This window comes from Mobula birostris, chromosome 10 (assembly GCF_030028105.1).
Source record: "Mobula birostris isolate sMobBir1 chromosome 10, sMobBir1.hap1, whole genome shotgun sequence".
In the NCBI taxonomy this organism is placed as follows: Eukaryota; Metazoa; Chordata; class Chondrichthyes; order Myliobatiformes; family Myliobatidae; genus Mobula; species Mobula birostris.
Genome location: NC_092379.1, coordinates 35,941,373 through 35,961,250, shown reverse-complemented (window position 1 = coordinate 35,961,250; position 19,878 = coordinate 35,941,373). Strand labels below are relative to the sequence as shown.

General features: G+C 42.8%; 1 protein-coding gene across 1 annotated transcript in view; it reads right to left on the bottom strand.

Annotated features, from left to right (window-relative positions):
• The window catches only part of LOC140203954 (tubulin polyglutamylase ttll6-like), a 66,444-nt gene that overhangs the window by 32,440 nt on the left and 14,126 nt on the right, over positions 1–19,878 (bottom strand). Inside the window, exon 4 of the mRNA XM_072270149.1 lies at positions 14,929–15,072. Coding sequence (XP_072126250.1) covers positions 14,929–15,072 — 144 coding nt within the window. The remainder of the gene's footprint in view (positions 1–14,928; positions 15,073–19,878) is intronic.

Below are 19,878 nucleotides of genomic sequence, written 5' to 3'. Positions count from 1 at the left end.
TGCGGTGATGAAGAGCAGTCGGCAGGTGGCAAGAAGGTGAAACTGAAGGAAGCCTTGCATCTTAAAGCAGTTTTTGCAGCCCCAAAACATCGCCAAGTCAAAGGATCGCTCACCTGAAGCGCAGTGCAGAAGGATGGGTGCTGTCAGTCAGAGCAAGGATGTGAGGCTGAGGCTTTATAACTCAGACCGAACTTTGGAGTATTGTGAGCAGTTCTGAGCCCCTTATCTAAGAATTGGTGAGCTGGTATTGGAGAGGGTCTGGGGGAGGTTCACGAGAATGAAAGGGTTGTCATTTGAGGAGCATTGCTCCCTCTAGGCCTGTACTCGCTGAAGTTTAAAAGGATGATGGGGGATCTCAACGAAACCATCAAATATTGAAAATCAACGTGGAGAGGATGTTTCCTGTAGTGGGAGGGGGGACGGCTGTCTCTAAGAGCAGAGGGCAAAGCCTCAGAATAGAAGAACTTCCCTTTAGGGCAGAGGTGAGGAATTTCTTTAGCCAGAGGGTGGTGAATCTGTGGAATTTGTTGCCACAGACGGCTGTGGAGGACAAGTCATTGAGTGTATTTAAAGCAGAGGTTGATAGGTTCTTGTTTAGTCAGGGCATCAAAGGTTAACAGGAGAAGGCAGGAGAAAACAGTCGAGAGGGATAATAAATCAGCCATCCTGAGCACAATCCTCCCCACTTTCGAGGACATCTTCAAAAGGCAACATCCATCTTGAGGGAGCCTCGCCACCCAGGTAAAGCCTCTTTTCATTTCTACCGTCAGGGAGGAGACACACACTCAACAATTCAGGAACAGATTGCTCCCCTCCGCCATTAGATTTCAGAATGAACAATGAACCCATGTACAGTACCTCAATAACATTTGTCTCTTGGTCTTGTTTTGCACAACTTATTTAATTTTTAAAATATATTTCTTTTTGTAATTTATAACTTTCATTATTACGTACTGCAATGTACTGCTGCCGCATAACCTCAAATTTCATGGCAAATGACAATGATAGTAAACTTGATTCTGATTCCAATTCTGGTTATGAAATATGGGCTGAGTTTTTCTTTTCGGAGTAGTCCACGTCACAAGATTGTAAGATGTAGGAGCAGGATTGGGCCATTTGACCCATCCAGTCTTGTCTGACATTTCGTCATGGCTGATCTATTTTCCTCTCAGCCCCAATCTCTGTATCCATTTATGCCCTGACTAATCAAGAACCTAACAAGCTCTGCCTTAAGTATACCCGACGACTTGGCCTTCACAGCATGTAGTAACGAATTCTACAAATTAAAGAAATTCCTCCTCATCTCTGTTCTAAATCAACGTCCCTCTACTCTGAGGCTGTGTCCTCTGGTCTTGGCCTCCCCCACTATAGGAAACATCCTCTCCACATCCACTCTGTCAATGCTTTTCAACATTCGATAGGTTTTGATAAGATTTCACACCCTCCCCCAACACCTCATTCTTTTAAATTCCAGTCAGTTAAGGCCCAGAGCCATTAAATGTTCCTCATATAATAAGCCTTTCAATCCCAGAATCATTTTTGTCAACCTCCTTTCAACCCTCTCCAGTGTCACCATATCCTTTCTGGGGCCCAGAACAGCTCACAATACCCCAAGGGAGGGAGGCCTCGCCAGTGCCTTCTAAAGCCTCAAGGAGGAGAAACCCTGCAGATGCTGGAAATCTGAGCAACACACACACAATACTGGAGGAACTCAGCAGGCCAGGCAGCATCTATGGGAAACAGCAAGAGGTTGATGTTTCAGACCAAGACCCTTCATCAGGACAGATGAGCAGTTACAGCAAGAAGGTGGGGGGGGAGGAGAGGAAGGAGTACAAGGTGGCAGGTTATGGGTGAAACCTGGAGGGGGAGGGGGTGAAGTAAAGAATTGGGAAGTCAATTGGTGAAAGAGATAAAGGGCTGGAGAAGGGGGAATCTGATAGGAGAGGACAGAAGACTTTGGAAGAAAGAGAAGGGGAGGGAGCATCAGTAGGAGGTGATTGGCAGGTAAGGAGATGAGGTGAAAGAGGGAAACGGGAATGGGAATGATAAAGTTGGAGGCAATTACCAGAGGTTAGAGAAATCGACATTCATGCCATCAGGTTGGAGGCTACCCAGACGGAATACAAGGTGCTGCTCCTCCAACCTGAATGTGGCCTCATCGTGGCAGTCGAGGACTAACATGTCAGAATGGGAATGGGAAGTAGACTTGAAATGGGTTTTTCTGACAGACGGAGTGTAGGTGCTCTGCAAGGCGGTCTCCCAATCTGCGTCGGGTCTCACTGACATACAGGAGGTCACACCAAGAGCATCAGATACAGTAGATGAACCCCAACACACTCACAGATGAAGTTTTGCCTCCTGAATGGCAGTGAGGACGAGGTGTAGTGTTAGGTGCAATGCTTGTTCCACCCGCTTGCCCTACACCTCCTCTCTCACTTCCATTCAGGGCCCCAAATACTCCATAGATGCTCCTGGGCCTGCTGAGTTCTTCCAGCATTCTGCGAGTGTTCCATATAAAACATTATATCCTTGTTTTTATGTTCTATTCCTCTCAAAATGAATGCTAACACCTTCCTTATCACTGAGTTAACCAACAAAAACCTCTGATTTTTGAGTTTTCTCTCCAGTCATACAATTGTCTATGCTTTTAAGTTTTCTACCGAAGTGCATGACCATACACTTCCCAACACTGTTTTCCGTCTGCCACCTCTTTGCATATTCTCCTACACTGTCTAAATCCTTCTGCACCTCTCTGCTTCCTCCATACTACCTGCACCCCCCACCCCCACCGATCTTCGGATCGTTCGCTAACTTAGCCTCGAAGCCATCAACTCCATCATCGAAATCCTTGATATATAATGTAAAAAGAAGTGGTTCCAACATAACATCCCAACTTCTGTACTCAATACCTTGACTTATGAAAGCCAGTGTGCCAAAAGCTCTCTTTACGACCCTACCTACCTGTGATTTCTTTTTCAAGAAGTTACGGATCTCTCTGTTTCAATGCATTTCTCAGTCCTAACGTTCACAGTGTTAAATTCTCTGTACTACCATAAAATCATAAGTCACAGGAGCAGAATTAGGCCATTTGGCTCATCGTCAGCTCCGCCATTCAATCATGGCTGATCCTTTTCCTCCCCTCCTCAACCCCACCACACAGCCTTCTCCCCGTAACCTTTGGTGCCACGGCCATTGAAGAACTGATCAATTCCTGCCTTAAATACACCCAACGACCTGTCCTCTACAGCTGCCTGTGGTAACAAATTCCACAAATTCACCACCCTTTGACTGAAGAACTTTCTCCGCATCTCTGATTTAAGCGGATGCCCTTCTACCTTGAGGTTCTGCCCTCTTGTCCTAGACTCCCCCACCATGGGAAACATTCTTTCCACATCTACTCTGCCTAGGACTTTCAATATTCGAAAGATTTCAATCAGATCCCCTCTCATCCTTCTAAATTCCAGCGAGCACAGGCCCAGATACATCAGATGTTCCTCATATGTGAACCCTTTCATTCCCAGATTCATCCTTGTGCACCTCCTCTCAACCCTCTCCAATGCCAGCACATCTTTTCTTAGATAAGGAGCCCAAAACAGTTCACAGTGCTTAAGGTGAGGCCGCAGCAGTGCCTTATAAAGCCTCAGCATCCTGTCCCTGCTCTTGTATTCTAGACCTCTTGAAATGAATGCTAACATTGCATTTGCCTTCCTCACCACTGACTCAACCTGCAAGTTACCCTTTAGGGTGTTCTGTACAAGGACTCCCAAGTCCCTTTGCATCACAAATTTTTGAATTTTTCTTCCCATTTAGAAAATAATCTGAACATTTATCTCTTACTACCAAAATGCACAACTATGCATTTTCCAACATTGTATTTCATTTGCCACTTTCTTGCCCATTCTCCTAATCTATCTGTCCTTCTGCATCCTACCTGCTTCTTCCACACTACCTGCCCCTCCACCAATCTCCGTATCATCTGCAAACTTGCCATCTATTTCACCATCTAAGACATTTATATACAGCATAAAAAGAAGTGGTCCAATACCGACCCCTACGGAACACCACTACTCACTGGCAGCCATCCAGAAAGGGATCCTTTTATTCCCACTCGCTGCCTCCGACTAATTAGCCAATGCTCTAACCATGTTAATAACTTCCCAGTAATACCATGGGCTCTTAACTTGGTAAGCAGCCTCATGTGTGGCACCTTCTGAAAGCCCAGATATACAACGTCCACTGCGTCCCCTTTATCTATCCTACTTGTAATCTCCTCAAAGAATTCCAACAGGTTTGTCAGACAGTATTTTCCCTTAAGAAAACCATGTTGACTTTGTCCTATCTTGTCCTGTGTCACCAAGTACTCTATAGCCTCATCCTTAACAATCATCTCCCACATCTTCCCAACCACTGAGGTCAGGCTGACTGGTCTATAATCTCCTTTCTGCTGCCTCCCTCCTTTCTTAAAGAGTGAAGTGACATTTGGAATTTTCATACCAGAGTCCAATGATTTTTGAAAGATCATTACAAATGCCTCAACACTCGCTACCACTACCTCTTTCAAACCCCCAGTTTGCAGTTCATCTGGTCCAGGTAAAAAAAGTACCTTTTGGTCTTTCAGCTTTTTGAGCACCTTCAACCTTGTAATAGAAACTGCACTCACTTCTCTTCCCTCACATTCTTCAAATCTGGCACACTGCTAGTGTCTTCCACAGTGAGAACTGGTGCAAAATACTTACCTAGTTCATTTGCCACCTCTTGTCCCCCGTTATTATTTCTCTGGGCTCAGTTTCCAGCGGTCCTATATCAAATCTCATTTCTCCTTTATCTTTTATATACTTGAAAATGCTTTTTCTATCAACTTTGATATTATCTGCTAGCTTGCTTTCATATTACATCTTTTCCCTCCTAATGATTCTCTTAGTTGCTCTCTCTAGGGTTTTAAAAGCTTCCCAGCCTTCTTTCTTCCCACTAATTTTTCCTCTGTTGTATACCCTCTCTTTTGCTTTTACATTAGTTTTGACTTCCCTTGTCAGCTACGGTTGTAGCATTTTGCCATTCGAGTATTTCTTTGTTTTTGGAATACATTCATCCTGCACCTTCCCCATTTTGTCCCAGAAACTTGTGCCATTGCTGCTCTGCTGTCTTCCCTGCCAGCATCTCCTCCCAATTTACTCTGGCCAATTCCTCTCTCATACCTTTACTTTACTTTCCTTTCCAATTTCCTTTTCTCCACTGAAATATCGCTACATCAGACTCTACTTTCTCCCTATCTGAATCATATTGTGTTCACTGACTCCTAAGGGTTCCTTTACCTCAAGCTTCCAAATCGCCTCCAGTTCATTACATAACACCCAATCCAGTGTAGGTGATCCCTTAGCAGGCTCAATGACAAACTGCTCTAAAAATCCATCTCTTAGGCATTCAACAAACTCACTCTCTTGAAATCCATTACCGACCTAATTTTCCCAATCGAGCTGCATGATAAAATTTCCCATGACTACCATAACGTTACCCTTTTGAAACACCTTTTTCCATTTCCTGTTGTAATCTGTGCTCCATGTCTCAGCTACTGTTGGGAGGCCTGTATATAACTGCCATTACCCTTGCAGTTTCTTATCTGAACTCACAAGGATTCAACATCTTCTGATTCTATGCCACACCCTTCTGCTGATTTGATGCTGTTCTTTACCAGCAGAGCAACACCACCCCCTCTGCCTACCTTCCTATCCCTCCGATACAATGCGTAACCTCATGTGAATATGATTTTGATATCAACATTTAAGAGAAGTTTGGGTGGGAGGGGTATGGAGAGCTATGGTCCGGGTGCAGGTTGATGGGATTTGGCAGATTAAATGGTTTGGCACCAACTAGACGGGCCAAAAAGCCGGTTTCTGTGTTGTACTTTTCTATGACTCTATTGCTTTTTCTTGAAATCAAGGCAGATTAACTCCGGGCAAAATGCAGGGCCAATAACCCTGGCTAGATATATCCTTGAGTGTTATATCAGACAACTTCCCATTTTCAATCTGACTTACGATGGAATCATCAATTTTCTTCAATATTTAGGAGGATTACCAGGATACTGCCTGGATTGGATTATGAGGATAGAAACACAGAAAACCTACAGCACAACACAGGTCTTCGGCCCACAAAGCTGTGCCAAACATGTCCTTACCTTAGAATTACCTAGGCTTATCCATAGCCCTCTATTTTTCCAAGCTCCATGTATCCATCCAGGAGTTTCTTAAAACAGTGGTCCCCAACCACCGGGCCGCGGAAAGGTACCAGGCCACAAAGCATGTGCTACCGGGCCGCGAGGAAATGATATGATTTGGCAATATGAAACGATATGAATCAGCTGCACCTTTCCTCATTCCCTGTCACACACTGTCGAATTTGAACAACCCCCACCCCCCACACCGTTGGCCGGTCCGCAAGAATATTGTCAATCTTAAACCGGTCCGTGGTGCAAAAAAGGTGGGGACCCCTGTCATTTCCGCCTCCACCACCACCGCCGGCAGCCCATTCCACTCACTCACCACTCTCTGAGTAAATAAATTACCCCTGACATCTCCTCTGTACCTACTTCCAAGCACATTAAAGCTATGCCCTCTCGTGCTAGCCATTTCAGCCCTGGGAAAAAGCCTCTGACAATCAATGCCACTCATCATCTTAAACACCTCTATAAGGTCACCTCTCATCCTCCATCGCTCCAAGGAGAAAAGGCCGAGTTCACCTATTCTCATAAGGCATGCTCCCCAACATCCTTGTAGATCTCCTCTGCACCCTTTCTATGGTTTCGACGTCCTTCCTGAATTGAGCACAGTACTCCAAGTGGGGTCTGACCAGGGTCCAATATAGCTGTAACATTACCTCTCGGCTCTTAAACTCAATCCCACGATTGGTGAAGGCCAATGCACCATATGCCTTCTTAGCCACAGAGTTGAGATAGGTTGAGAAAGCTATGGCTTTTCTCCCTGGAGTGAAGGAGGATGAGAGGTGACTCGATAGAGGTGTAGAAACTGATCAGAGGCATAGATGGAGTGGATAGCCAGGGAAATGCTAAAGCAAGAGGGTATCGGAGGAAAGTATGGGGGAGGGGGAGGTCAGAGGTAATCTTTTTACACAAAGAGCAATGGGTGCGTGGAATGCACTGCCAGTGGCACTGGTAGAGGCAGATACATGAGAGGCATTTAAGAAACTCTTAGATTGCCACATGGATAGAAACATAGGAAACCTACAGCACAACACAGGCTCCTCAGCCCACAAAGTTGTGCTGAACATGTCCCTACCTTAGAAGTTACTAGACTTCCCCATAGCCCTCTATTTTTCTAAGCTCCATCTACCTACCCAAAAGTCTCTTAAGAGACCCTATCGTATCCGCCTCCACCACTCTTTCTGGCAGCCCATTCCACGGACTCACCACTTTCAGTAAAAAAACCTACCCCTGACATCTCCTCTGTACCTACTCCCAAGCACTTTAAACCTGTGTCCTCTTGTGGCAACCATTTCAGCACTGGGAAAAAGCCTCTGACTATCCACACGATCAATGCCTCTCATCATCTTGTACACCTCTATCAGGTCACCTCTCATCTTCCGTTGCTCCAAAGAGAAAAGGACGAGTTCACTCAACCTGTTTTCATCAGGCATGCTCCTCAATCCAGGCAACATCCTTATAAATCTCCTCTGCACCCTTTCCATGGCTTCCACATCTTTCCTGCAGTGAGGCGATCAGAACTGAGCACAGTACTCCAAGTGGGGTCTGACCAGGGTCTTATATAGCTGCAACATTACCCCTCGGCTCCTAAATTCAATTTCACGATTGATGAAGGCCAATACACCGTATGCCTTCTTAACCACAGAGTCAACCTGCACAGCTGCTTTGAGCGTCCTATAACAGTGTCGGGAAGTTTATGGTCATACACTTTGGCAGAAGGAACAAAAGGGTAGACTATTTTCTAAGCAGGCGGAAAACCCAAAAACCTGAGGTGCAAGGGATGAGAGAGCCTTCATGCAGGGTTCCCTAAAGGTTAGTTTGCAGGTTGAGTCTGTGGTGATGATGGTAAATGCAATGTTAGCATTCATCTCGAGAGGACTAGAATATAAAAACAAGGAGTTAATGTTGAGGCTTTATAAAGCACTGGTGAGGCCTCACGGAGTATCGTGAGCCCTTATCCAAGAAAGGATAAGCAGACATTGGAGAGGGTTCAGAGGCGGTTCACCAGAATGACTACAGGAGGAGCGCTTGATGGTTCTGGGCCCGTACGCATGAGAATTTAGAAGACTGAGAGGCCATCTCATTGAAACCTATTGAATGTAGACGGGCCTAGCTCCCCCACAGCAAGCCAGGACGGAGATAATGAGGGGGAATCGGTGACTCTGTCCTTGATTCTGAGAGAGATTCGCGAGTTCCAACAAGATAACGGCAAACAGCTGGAAGATATTAAAGGAGAAATAGTAAAAACTAACTCACAGATAGATGAAGCTGAAGCGAGGATTGTTGGAATTGAAGAGAAGCTACAAAACGCAGAGGAAGTGATAGCAGAAATGCTGAAGCTGCAAGACCAGCTCCAGTGGAAACTAATAGATCAAGAAGGCCGCTCGAGAAGGGAAAATGTGAGGATTTACGGAGTTCCCGAAGGAACTGAAGGTAAACCCGGATTGATGATTCCCTTCGTGGAGAAGCTACTTAGAGAGAACCTTGATATACCGGCCGCAAAAGACCTACAGATAGAAAGAGCTCACCGCGCGTTGGCACCACAGCCTCCAGCAGGCGCCCAGCCCAGATCGATTCTGGTCAGATTTCTCAGTTACAGAACGAAGGAAGAGGTGCTTAAAAGGGCATGGCAAAAGAAAGGTTTCATGTGGAACAACTGTAAAATCAGTTTAGACCACGACTACGCACCGGGGATTCTTGCCAGACGGAAGGAATATACGGAAACATGGAGAGTCCTGAAGGAAAACAACATCAGATTCCAGACCCTGTATCCAGCTGGCTGAGAGTCTTTTACGACGAAGGGACAAAAACTTACGCTACAGTGGAGGAGGCAACATTGGACCTGGCGGACCGGGGACTACCGATTAAAGTTATCACCTAACCGGAGTCGCTACTGGAGAGGATTCGGCAGAAGTCGTGGCAGTTAGTGCGGCGAGGACGCTCCACACGAACCAGAGTGTCAAACTACAAGGAAAAGCTGCAAGTATTCAGACGCAAATGTACAGAGAACACAGATTAATTAAGAGAAATGACTGAAAAGAGTAAATCGGACTTAAAGGTAAAATGAAAACTGGTAACTGAAAATAAACTAGACGGAATAACTTGAATGATAGCAATATGGTCGAGACATAAATAGGAGAGAATTCTCCATGATTATTCAAACTGCTGAGGGCCCTCTAAGGTTATCCCTCTGAACTGAGGCGGGTCGGTGCTCAGGCCTCACTGTGGGAAATCGGGAAAAATTTTCAAATGTTGCACGTTCAAAAATGTCTAGGGTGTGGTTATATGTCTTGGTTTACTGTTGAGAAGGGATTGCTTACTGTTTGGTTAGAAAAGGAGAGTGTTTTTTTTTCTACTAGAGAAAAATGCAAACTGAATTGGTAAAAATAATTTCCTATAATGTTAATGGGATTTTGAATCCAATTAAAAGAAATAAGATTATGTCTAAGTTGAAAAAAGAGAGGGCACAATTAGCTTTCCTCCAGGAAACACATATTAGCCAATCTGAACATGGAAAATTAAAAAGAATGGGCTTTAAGCATGTATTTTATTTATCATATAAATTGAATCACAAAAGAGGGGTAGCTACTTTAATATCAAGTACTCTTAATTATGAACATATTTCAGAGACTAGAGACAAAGAAGGACGGTTCGTAAAAATCACAGGAAGAATAGAAGGTACAGAAATAACATTGCTGAATGTTTATGCTCCTCCAGGTTGTGAATGGTCATTTTATAGACACACTTTTGACCTAATGGTCAGTTCTCAAGGGGTAGTAATTTGTGGAGGGGATTTTAATATTAGATTAAATCCTATATTAGATCCTTCAAGAACAGTTACTCAGAATAAACCTCTGACTCGGAAAGTGAATTCATTGATGGAGGAGTTGGGAATTATAGATGTCTGGAGGGAATTACACCCTACTAGTAAAGATTATACATATTACTCTTTCCCTCATTCAGCCTATTCAAGGATAGACTATTTCTTTATCTTTAATACAGATAGACTCAGGATGAAAAACTGTAATATTGCAACAATTGATCTGTCGGATCATAGCCCAGTCTCTATGTCTCTAATCCTGGAAAGGAAAATGAGGAAAACACTATGGAGGCTAAACTCACATATACTCAATAACCCGAAAGTAATGGAGAGATTAAGGGGAGAAATCAAAGAATATCTAGACCTTAATGACACGGGAGAAACATCACCAGTGATCTTATGGGATACATTGAAAGCTGTACTGAGGGGGAAAATTATTTCCATTACCACTCACATGAAAAAAATCAATGCACAAAAATTAGCAGACCTTCAAGGAAAATTAAAACAACTTCAAGTTGTAGATAGCAACAAAAGTAGTTCAAATCGAAAACAGGAAATTAGGAAATTGCAAAGTGAAATTGACGATATTTATACGTTGGAAACTCAAAGAAACTTTCTTTACCTGAGACAAAGGAATTATGAAGTAGGAGGTAAATCAGCTAGATTATTAGCATATAAATTACGAAAACAACAAGCAGACAATACAATTCATAAAATAAAGAATCCAAAGACAAAGCTTGTGGAGAGTACAATAGGGAAAATTCAAGAGTGTTTTGAAACATACTATCGAGAGCTGTACTCCCAACCCCGGGCCCCCAATGAGCCCTATATAGACAGTGTATTGAATTTTTTAGATCTACCTAAACTTACAGATTTACAAAATGAAAGTTTATTAGAACCAGTAACTGTCAAAGGACTGAACGTGGACATCTCTAGGTTAAAGGCTGGAAAGTCCCCGGGTTCTGATGGGTTTACCTCAGAGTGGTACAAGTCCCTGAAGACACAGTTAGCCCCATTACTACTTAACACCTTTAATTGGATCTTGCAGAGAGGAGAAACTCCACCTTCCTGGAGAGAAGTGATTATTTCAGTTATTCCTCAAGAGGGTAAAGATAAACTAGAATGTGGCAATTATCGGCCAATTAGTGTTCTTAACTTAGATTACAAACTATTTACATCTATATTAGCACGCAGATTGGAAAAACTTTTACCTGGCCTAATCCACTTAGACCAGACTGAATTTATTCAACAAAGACAAACACAGGACAACATAAGGAGAACTCTGCACATATTAGAACAGGTTAATAAGAATGAGACAGAGACAATGGTAGTAGGATTGGACGCTGAGAAAGCTTTTGATTCGGTTAGTTGGGCATTCCTATACAGAGTGTTAGGAAGATTCGGCTTTCAAGAAAAGTTTATTAAAGTAATTCAGACTCTATATGACAGCTCTACAGCCCGAATTAAGATAAATGGGGACCTCTCTGACTCCTTCATCTTAGAGAGAAGCACTAGACAGGGATGCCCAATTTCTCCTCTCCTTTTTGCGCTATATATTGAACCGCTTGCCCAACTAATAAGACAGAGCGAAATCGTAAAAGGTATCAAGGTGGCAGGGATTGAACAGAAAGTGGCGTTATTCGCAGATGATGTTTTGGTCTATCTGAGTGAACCAGAAAAATCATTTATAGGATTGTTTACACTGTTGGATAACTTTGGGAAAATATCAGGTTATAAAATAAATGTAAAGAAAATGCAGGTTATGTCCCTAAATTATACACCATCCAAAAAATTGCAGGATACATATGATCTTAAGTGGGAAGCTAAATCATTAAAATATTTAGGAATAACCCTGCCGAAGGATCTTTCAACACAGTCACAGGGAAATTATGGGCCATTAATCTCAGAGATAAAAGCAGATATGCATAGATGGAATCTTATCCTCTTTTTAAGTTTAAATTCAAGGATAAATACTATAAAAATGAATATTCTTCCTCGGTTATTGTATCTTTTCCGTACTTTACCGGTGGAGGTGGATGATAATCAATTCAGGGAATGGGACAAATGGATTTCCCGCTTCATTTGGCAAGGAAAGAAACCTAGAATTCGATATAACACCTTACAGTTAGGGAAGGAAGGAGGAGGTATGGTTCTTCCTTGCCTGAGAAATTATTTTTATGATAACCCCTCTGTTATATTGGTGTAATAGGGAATATAAGGCTAGATGGAAGGAAATAGAATTTGGATTAGTTGACAGTTTTCCTCTTCAGGCCTCAATAGCTGACAAAGGATTGATGGCCCAGTTGGAAAAATTTAAAAACGCTTGGATAAATCTTACATTAAAAGTATGGCAGAAGGTGGTTAATTCACGTGGAATTAATAACATGTTAAAACTCTTTAGATGGTGTGCATATGATACCGAATTCCTTCCCAACAGAGGAGATAAAAGATTTGAGCTATGGATAAAGAAAGGTCTTACAACCTACCTCTCGTTTATAGATAAAAGAGTATTACAAAGTTTCCAAATCCTGCAGGACAAACATGGCCTAGAACATAATGACTTTTTTAGGTACCTTCAAGTACGAAACTATGTTAACCAGAGTTGTAGATATACAGACCTATCAACAGTAGAATTAGAATTTTTCAAGATTCTGAATTCGGCTTGCAGTTCAATACCTAGTAAATCAGTTTCTCGATTATATAATGCACTCTCCCATGCTAAAAATGTAAATACACTGTATATTAAAGAGAAGTGGGAGAAAGAAGCGGGGTTGGTACTTTCAGAGGAGGCTTGGGAGAAAATCTGCAGCTTTCAATGGTCCTCGACTAATTCTTTGACTTGGAGGGAACATTGTTGGAAAAACATTATAAGATACTTCAAGACCCCATATCAGGAAAAATATAAAGATACAAATGTGATGTGTTGGAGAAGGTGCGGCTCCAAGGAGGCAAATCATTTTCATATTTTTTGGGATTGCCCTAAATTAAGTCTATTTTGGGAAGGTATTCATAGAACATTAGTTAAGGTGCTTAGGTCCCAGATACCTCTGAACTTTGAGACGCTCTATTTGGGGCATGTATTGTTTCTTGAACAGAAGGAAGATATAAAGTTGCTGCAGGCCCTCTTAGCGGCAAGTAAGAAATCAATCACTAGAGAATGGCTAAATCCAATACCACCTACATTAGAAGATTGGTACGAAATTATCTTGGAAATATTTAAAATGGAAAAGTTGACTTACTCCCTGAGAACTCAAAAAGAAAAATTTTATCAAATCTGGAATAAGTGGATTGAATATATAACCCCAATGCGAGCAGACTTTAGATGACTCTCCTAATGATTTATACTGCTCTTCTCATCAACACAGTAATATTGCTAACGTAAGCACCCCTAGTCTAAATGTTTGTTTTTTTTTTTGTTTTCTTTTGGAAAATAGAGAATTAACACAAGTAAAGGGAAAGATTTGGGAAAGGGATAAAAAAATGAAAAAATTAAGTAAATAAGTACATAGGGATTGGATAATTATGTCTGCGGGCAGGAGCAAGCATGAACAAATTAGGATATAAACACCTACAATGGTTGATATATAGGCTTATATACAACATTTTGGACCAGTGGAAATGGTCCAGAGGGGTTATATGGAAACTATTATTACCATTTTTCTTAACAACTAATTCCATTACTTAGCCTAATAGGTTAGATTTACCACAGTACATAATTATCTATTTAAATGTTTATTTTCCTTTTATATCATCTCAATGTGTACTTAAGAATGTATAAATAATTGTAGTTTTATACATATAAAAAATGGAAAAGGTTATATGTGTGAAAAAAGTACATGATATTTGTGAATTCCTTATCCAAATAAAAATAAAATTTAAAAAAAAAGAAACCTATTGAATGTTGAAAGGCATAGGCAGATTAGATGTGAAGAGGGTGTTTCCTATGGTGGGGGATTCCAGCACCAGAGGGCACAGCCTTAGAATAGAAGGACGTTCATTTAGAATGGAGATGAAGAGAATTTCTTTATCCAGAGGGTTGTGAATCTGTGGAATTAACTGTGCAGATGGAGGGCTGTGGAGGCCAGGTCATTGGGTATACTGAAGGCAGAGGTGACAGATTGTTCATTATTCAGGGTGTGAAAGGTTACCGGGAGAAGGCAGGAGATTGGGGTTGAGAGGGAAAGTGGATCAGCCATGATGAAATGGTGACAGACTCGATGAGCTGAACGGCCCATTCTGCTCCTATCTCATATGGTCTTATACAATAGAACTGACGAAAAACAACACACAGACACGGCCAAATAACCCGTACAAAAGAAGACAAACTGCACAAATACATAAAGACAGACAGAAGCATTGAGGACATGAGTTGTAGAGCCCTTGAAAGTTAGTCCATAGGTTGTGGAACCAGTTTAGTGTTGAACTGAGTGAAGTTATCCACACTGGTTCAGGAGCCTGATGGTTGTAGGGTGATAACTGTTCCAGAAACTTACGGTGACAGATCTATGGCTCTTGTGCCTTCTTCCTGATGAGAAGAGAGCATGGTCTGGATGGTGGGTATCCCTGATGATAGTTGCTGCTTTCTTATGGCAGCGCTCATTGTAGACATGCTCAATGGTGGGAAGGGCTTTTCCTGACCTTGTCTTGTAAACTTTGCGAACTAGACTCGTTAGGAGATGCTTCTGTAACCACACCAACCTCCCACTCCCCGCCCCCACAGACAGAGTAGTCAGCTTTTGGCTGGGGTTGGGAACGTAACAGCAAGATCCCACCCGAGTCGATTACTTCCATACAACAGTGAATTAGGCAAGAATTAACCTCTTATAAAAGTAGGATCGTACTTTCAGAGAATTAACTGTATGTCTTCAAGATAAGTCAATGTGTCACTTACTAAATTCTTTTCGGTCGGTTCGGAATACTTTTTAGTGGCAAAGCAGACCAGACCCTCATTGTAGAGGTATATCCGCAGAGGGTCACAGGAAGTAACCAAGACGTAGAGCCTGAGGTTGAACTTGAAACCATCCAAAGTGAAGGGCTGCACAAGTAGAGGAAGAGTTAACACACTGTGAGGTTCAAAGGTTTCACTTATTATCAAAGTATGTATGCAGTATACAACTCTGAGATTCATCTTCTCCAGATAGCCACGAAACAAAGGAAAAAACATGGAGGTCGTTGAAAGAGAAACATCAAACACATGCACCCACCCCCCCATAGAAAAAAGAACAGCAACACAATCATCAACCCCCACAAATCCCCCACCCCCTGCACAAAACACAGAACATCAACCCCCAAATCCCCCCACCCTCTGCCCACTCAAATAAAAAACAGGAAAGAATGGGGAAAAACCCAGAATATAAAATCCATTGTCAAAAGAGAAAGAGACACTGTAGAGGCCTACCCTCTGGCCACCTGAGCCACCACACAGCGATAGGCTGCCACAGGCTCCTTCCCTGGAGGCAGAGGGATCCCATCAGTGATCAGAACGCAGGCATCCGGTTGCCATCCGCATTGGTAACTAATTTTTGAAATGTGTGTCTGCATTCCAGATGAAGGGTCTTGGGCTGAAATGTCGACTCTTTTTTCCTTTGCATAGATGCTGCCTGACCTGCTAACTTCCCCCAGCATTTTGGACCTGCAAAAACTCTTGTGTCTACCTGCATCTGGTTCTTTCCTTCAGACTTACCCCTACTCCAGCCCTCGACGCAGAAACCCTCAAAATTCCCTCTGATCAATCCCACTCAGACCACCAAATAGTCAACGAGACTTGGAAGAGCAAATCTGCAGAGAGATAGCAGGCAACTGCAGGAAACATAAAGTTGTGGTGGTAGAGGATTTTAATTTTCCATATATTGATTGGGACTCCCATACTGTTAGGGGTCTAGATGGTTTAGAGTTTGTAAAATGTGTTCAGGAAAGTTTTCTAAATCAATATATAGAGGGGCCAACTAGAGGGGATGCAATATTGGATCTCCTGTTAGGAAATGAGTTAGGACAAGTGACAGAAGTCTGTGTAGGGGAGCACTTTGGTTCCAGTGATCATAACACCATTAGTTTCAATTTGATCATGGACAAGGATAGATCTGGTCCTAGGGTTGAGGTTCTGAACTGGAAGAAGGCCAAATTTGAAGAAATGAGAAAGGATCTGAAAAGCACGGACTGGGACAGGTTGTTCTCTGGTAAAGATGTGATCGGTAGGTGGGAAGCCTTCAAAGGAGAAATTTTGAGTGTGCAGAATTTGTATGTTCCTGTCAGGATTAAAGGGAAAGTGAATAGGAATAAGGAACCTTGGTTCTCAAGGGATATTGCAACTCTGATAAAGAAGAAGAGGGAGTTGTATGAAATGTATAGGAAACAGGGAGTAAATCAGGTGCTTGAGGAGTATAAGAAGTGCAAGAAAATACTTAAGAAAGTAATCAGGAGGGCTAAAAGAAGACATGAGGTTGCCTTGGCAGTCAAAGTGAAGGATAATCCAAAGAGCTTTTACAGGTATATTAAGAGCAAAAGGATTGTAAGGGATAAAATTGGTCCTCTTGAAGATCAGCGTGGTCGGCTACGTGCGGAGCCAAAGGAAATGGGGGAGATCTTAAATAGGTTTTTTGCATCTGTATTTACTAAGGAAACTCGCATAAAGTCTATGGAATTAAGGGAATCAAGTAGTGAGATCATGGAAACTGTACAGATTGAAAGTAAGGAGGTGCTTGTTGTCTTGAGGAAAATTGAAGTGGATAAATCCCCGGGACCTGACAGGGTGTTCCCTCGGACCTTGAAGGAGACTAGTGTTGAAATTGCGGGGGCCCTGGCAGAAATATTTAAAATGTCGCTGTCTACGGGTGAGGTGCCGGAGAATTGGAGAGTGGCTCATGTTGTTCCGTTGTTTAAAAAAGGATCGAAAAGTAATCCAGGAAATTATCGGCCGGTAAGTTTAACGTAGGTAGTAGGTAAGTTATTGGAGGGAGTACTAAGAGACAGAATCTACAAGCATTTGGATAGACAAGGACTTATTAGGGAGAGTCAACATGGCTTTGTGTATGGTAGGTCATGTTTGACCAATCTGTTGGAGTTTTTCGAGGAGGTTACCAGGAGAGTGGATGAAGGGAAACATAGAAACATAGAAAATAGGTACAGGAGTAGGCCATTCGGCCCTTCGAGCCTGCACCGCCATTTATTATGATCATGGCTGATCATCCAACTCAGAACCCCGCCCCAGCCTTCCCTCCATACCCCCTGATCCCCGTAGCCACAAGGGCCATATCTAACTCCCTCTTAAATATAGCCAATGTACTGGCCTCAACTGCTTCCTGTGGCAGAGAATTCCACAGATTCACCACTCTCTGTGTGAAGAAGTTTTTCCTAATCTCGGTCCTAAAAGGCTTCCCCTTTATCCTCAAACTGTGACCCCTTGTTCTGGACTTCCCCAACATCGGGAACAATCTTCCTGCATCTAGCCTGTCCAATCCCTTTAGGATTTTATACGTTTCAATCAGATCCCCCCTCAATCTTCTAAATTCCAACGAGTATAAGCCCAGTTCATGCAGTCTTTCTTCATATGAAAGTCCTGCCATCCCAGGAATCAATCTGGTGAACCTTCTTTGTACTCCCTCTATGGCAAGGATGTCTTTCCTCAGATTAGGGGACCAAAACTGCACACAATACTCCAGGTGTGGTCTCACCAAGGCCTTGTACAACTGCAGTAGTACCTCCCTGCTCCTGTACTCGAATCCTCTAGCTATAAATGCCAGCATACCATTCGCCTTTTTCACCGCCTGCTGTACCTGCATGCCCTCTTTCAATGACTGGTGTATAATGACACCCAGGTCTCGTTGCACCTCCCCTTTTCCTAATCGGCCACCACTCAGATAATAATCTGTTTTCCTATTTTTGCCACCAAAGTGGATAACTTCACATTTATCCACACTAAATTGCATCTGCCATGAATTTGCCCACTCACCCAACCTATCCAAGTCACCCTGCATTCTCTTAGCATCCTCCTCACAGCTAACACTGCCACCCAGCTTCGTGTCATCCGCAAACTTGGAGATGCTGCATTTAATTCCCTCATCCAAGTCATTAATATATATTGTAAACAACTGGGGTCCCAGCACTGAGCCTTGCGGTACCCCACTAGTCACCGCCTGCCATTCTGAAAAGGTCCCGTTTATTCCCACTCTTTGCTTCCTGTCTGCTAACCAATTCTCCATCCACATCAATACCTTACCCCCAATACCGTGTGCTTTAAGTTTGCACACTAATCTCCTGTGTGGGACCTTGTCAAAAGCATTTTGAAAATCCAAATATACCACATCCACTGGTTCTCCCCTATCCACTCTACTAGTTACATCCTCAAAAAATTCTATGAGATTCGTCAGACATGATTTTCCTTTCACAAATCCATGCTGACTTTGTCCGATGATTTCACCGCTTTCCAAATGTGCTGTTATCACATCTTTGATAACTGACTCCAGCAGTTTCCCCACCACCGACGTTAGGCTAACCAGTTTATAATTCCCCGGTTTCTCTCTCCCTCCTTTTTTAAAAAGTGGGGTTACATTAGCCACCCTCCAATCCTCAGGAACTAGTCCAGAATCTAACGAGTTTTGAAACATTATCACTAATGCATCCACTATTTCTTGGGCTACTTCCTGAAGCACTCTGGGATGCAGACCATCTGGCCCTGGGGATTTATCTGCCTTCAATCCCTTCAATTTACCTAACACCACTTCCCTACTAACAAGCATTTCGCTCAGTTCCTCCATCTCACTGGACCCTCTGTCCCCTACTATTTCTGGAAGATTATTTATGTCCTCTTTAGTGAAGACAGAACCAAAGTAATTATTCAATTGGTCTGCCATGTCCTTGCTCCCCATAATCAATTCACCTGTTTCTGTCTGTAGGGGACCTACATTTGTCTTTACCAGTCTTTTCCTTTTAACATACCTATAAAAGCTTTTACAGTCAGTTTTTATGTTCCCTGCCAGCTTTCTCTCATAATCTTTTTTCCCCTTCCTAATTAAGCCCTTTGTCCTCCTCTGCTGAACTCTGAATTTCTCCCAGTCCTCAGGTGAGCCATTTTTTCTGGCTAATTTGTATGCTTCTTCTTTGGAATTGATACTATCCCTAATTTCTCTTGTCAGCCACGGGTGCACTACCTTCCTTGATTTATTCTTTTGCCAAACTGGGATGAACAATTGTTGTAGTTCATCCATGCAACCTTTAAATGCTTGCCATTGCATATCCACCGTCAATCCTTTAAGTGCACTTAAGGCAGTGGATATTGTCTACATGGAGTTCAGTAAGGCCTTTGACAAGGTCCCGCATGGGAGGTTAGTTAGGAAAATTCAGTCACTAGGTATACATGGAGAGGTGGTAAATTAGATTAGACATTGGCTCAATGGAAGAAGCCAAAGAGTGGTAGTAGAGAATTGCTTCTCCGAGTGGAGGCCTGTGACTAGTGGTGTGCCACAGGGATCAGTGCTGGGTCCATTGTTATTTGCCATCTTTATCAAAGATCTGGATGATAATGTGGTAAATTGGATCAGCAAATTTGCTGATGATACAAAGACTGGAGGTGTAGTAGACAGTGAGGAAGGTTTTCAGAGCCTGCAAAGGGACTTGGACCAGCTGGAAAAATGGGCTGAGAAATGGCAGAGTGAGTTTAATACAGACAAGTGTGAGGTATTGCACGTTGGAAGGACAAACCAACGTAGAACATACAGGGTTAATGGTAAGGCACTGAGGAGTGCAGTGGAACAGAGGGATCTGGGAATACAGATACAAAATTCCCTAAAAGTGGCGTCACAGGTAGATAGAGTCGTAAAGAGAGCTTTTGGTACATTGGCCTTTA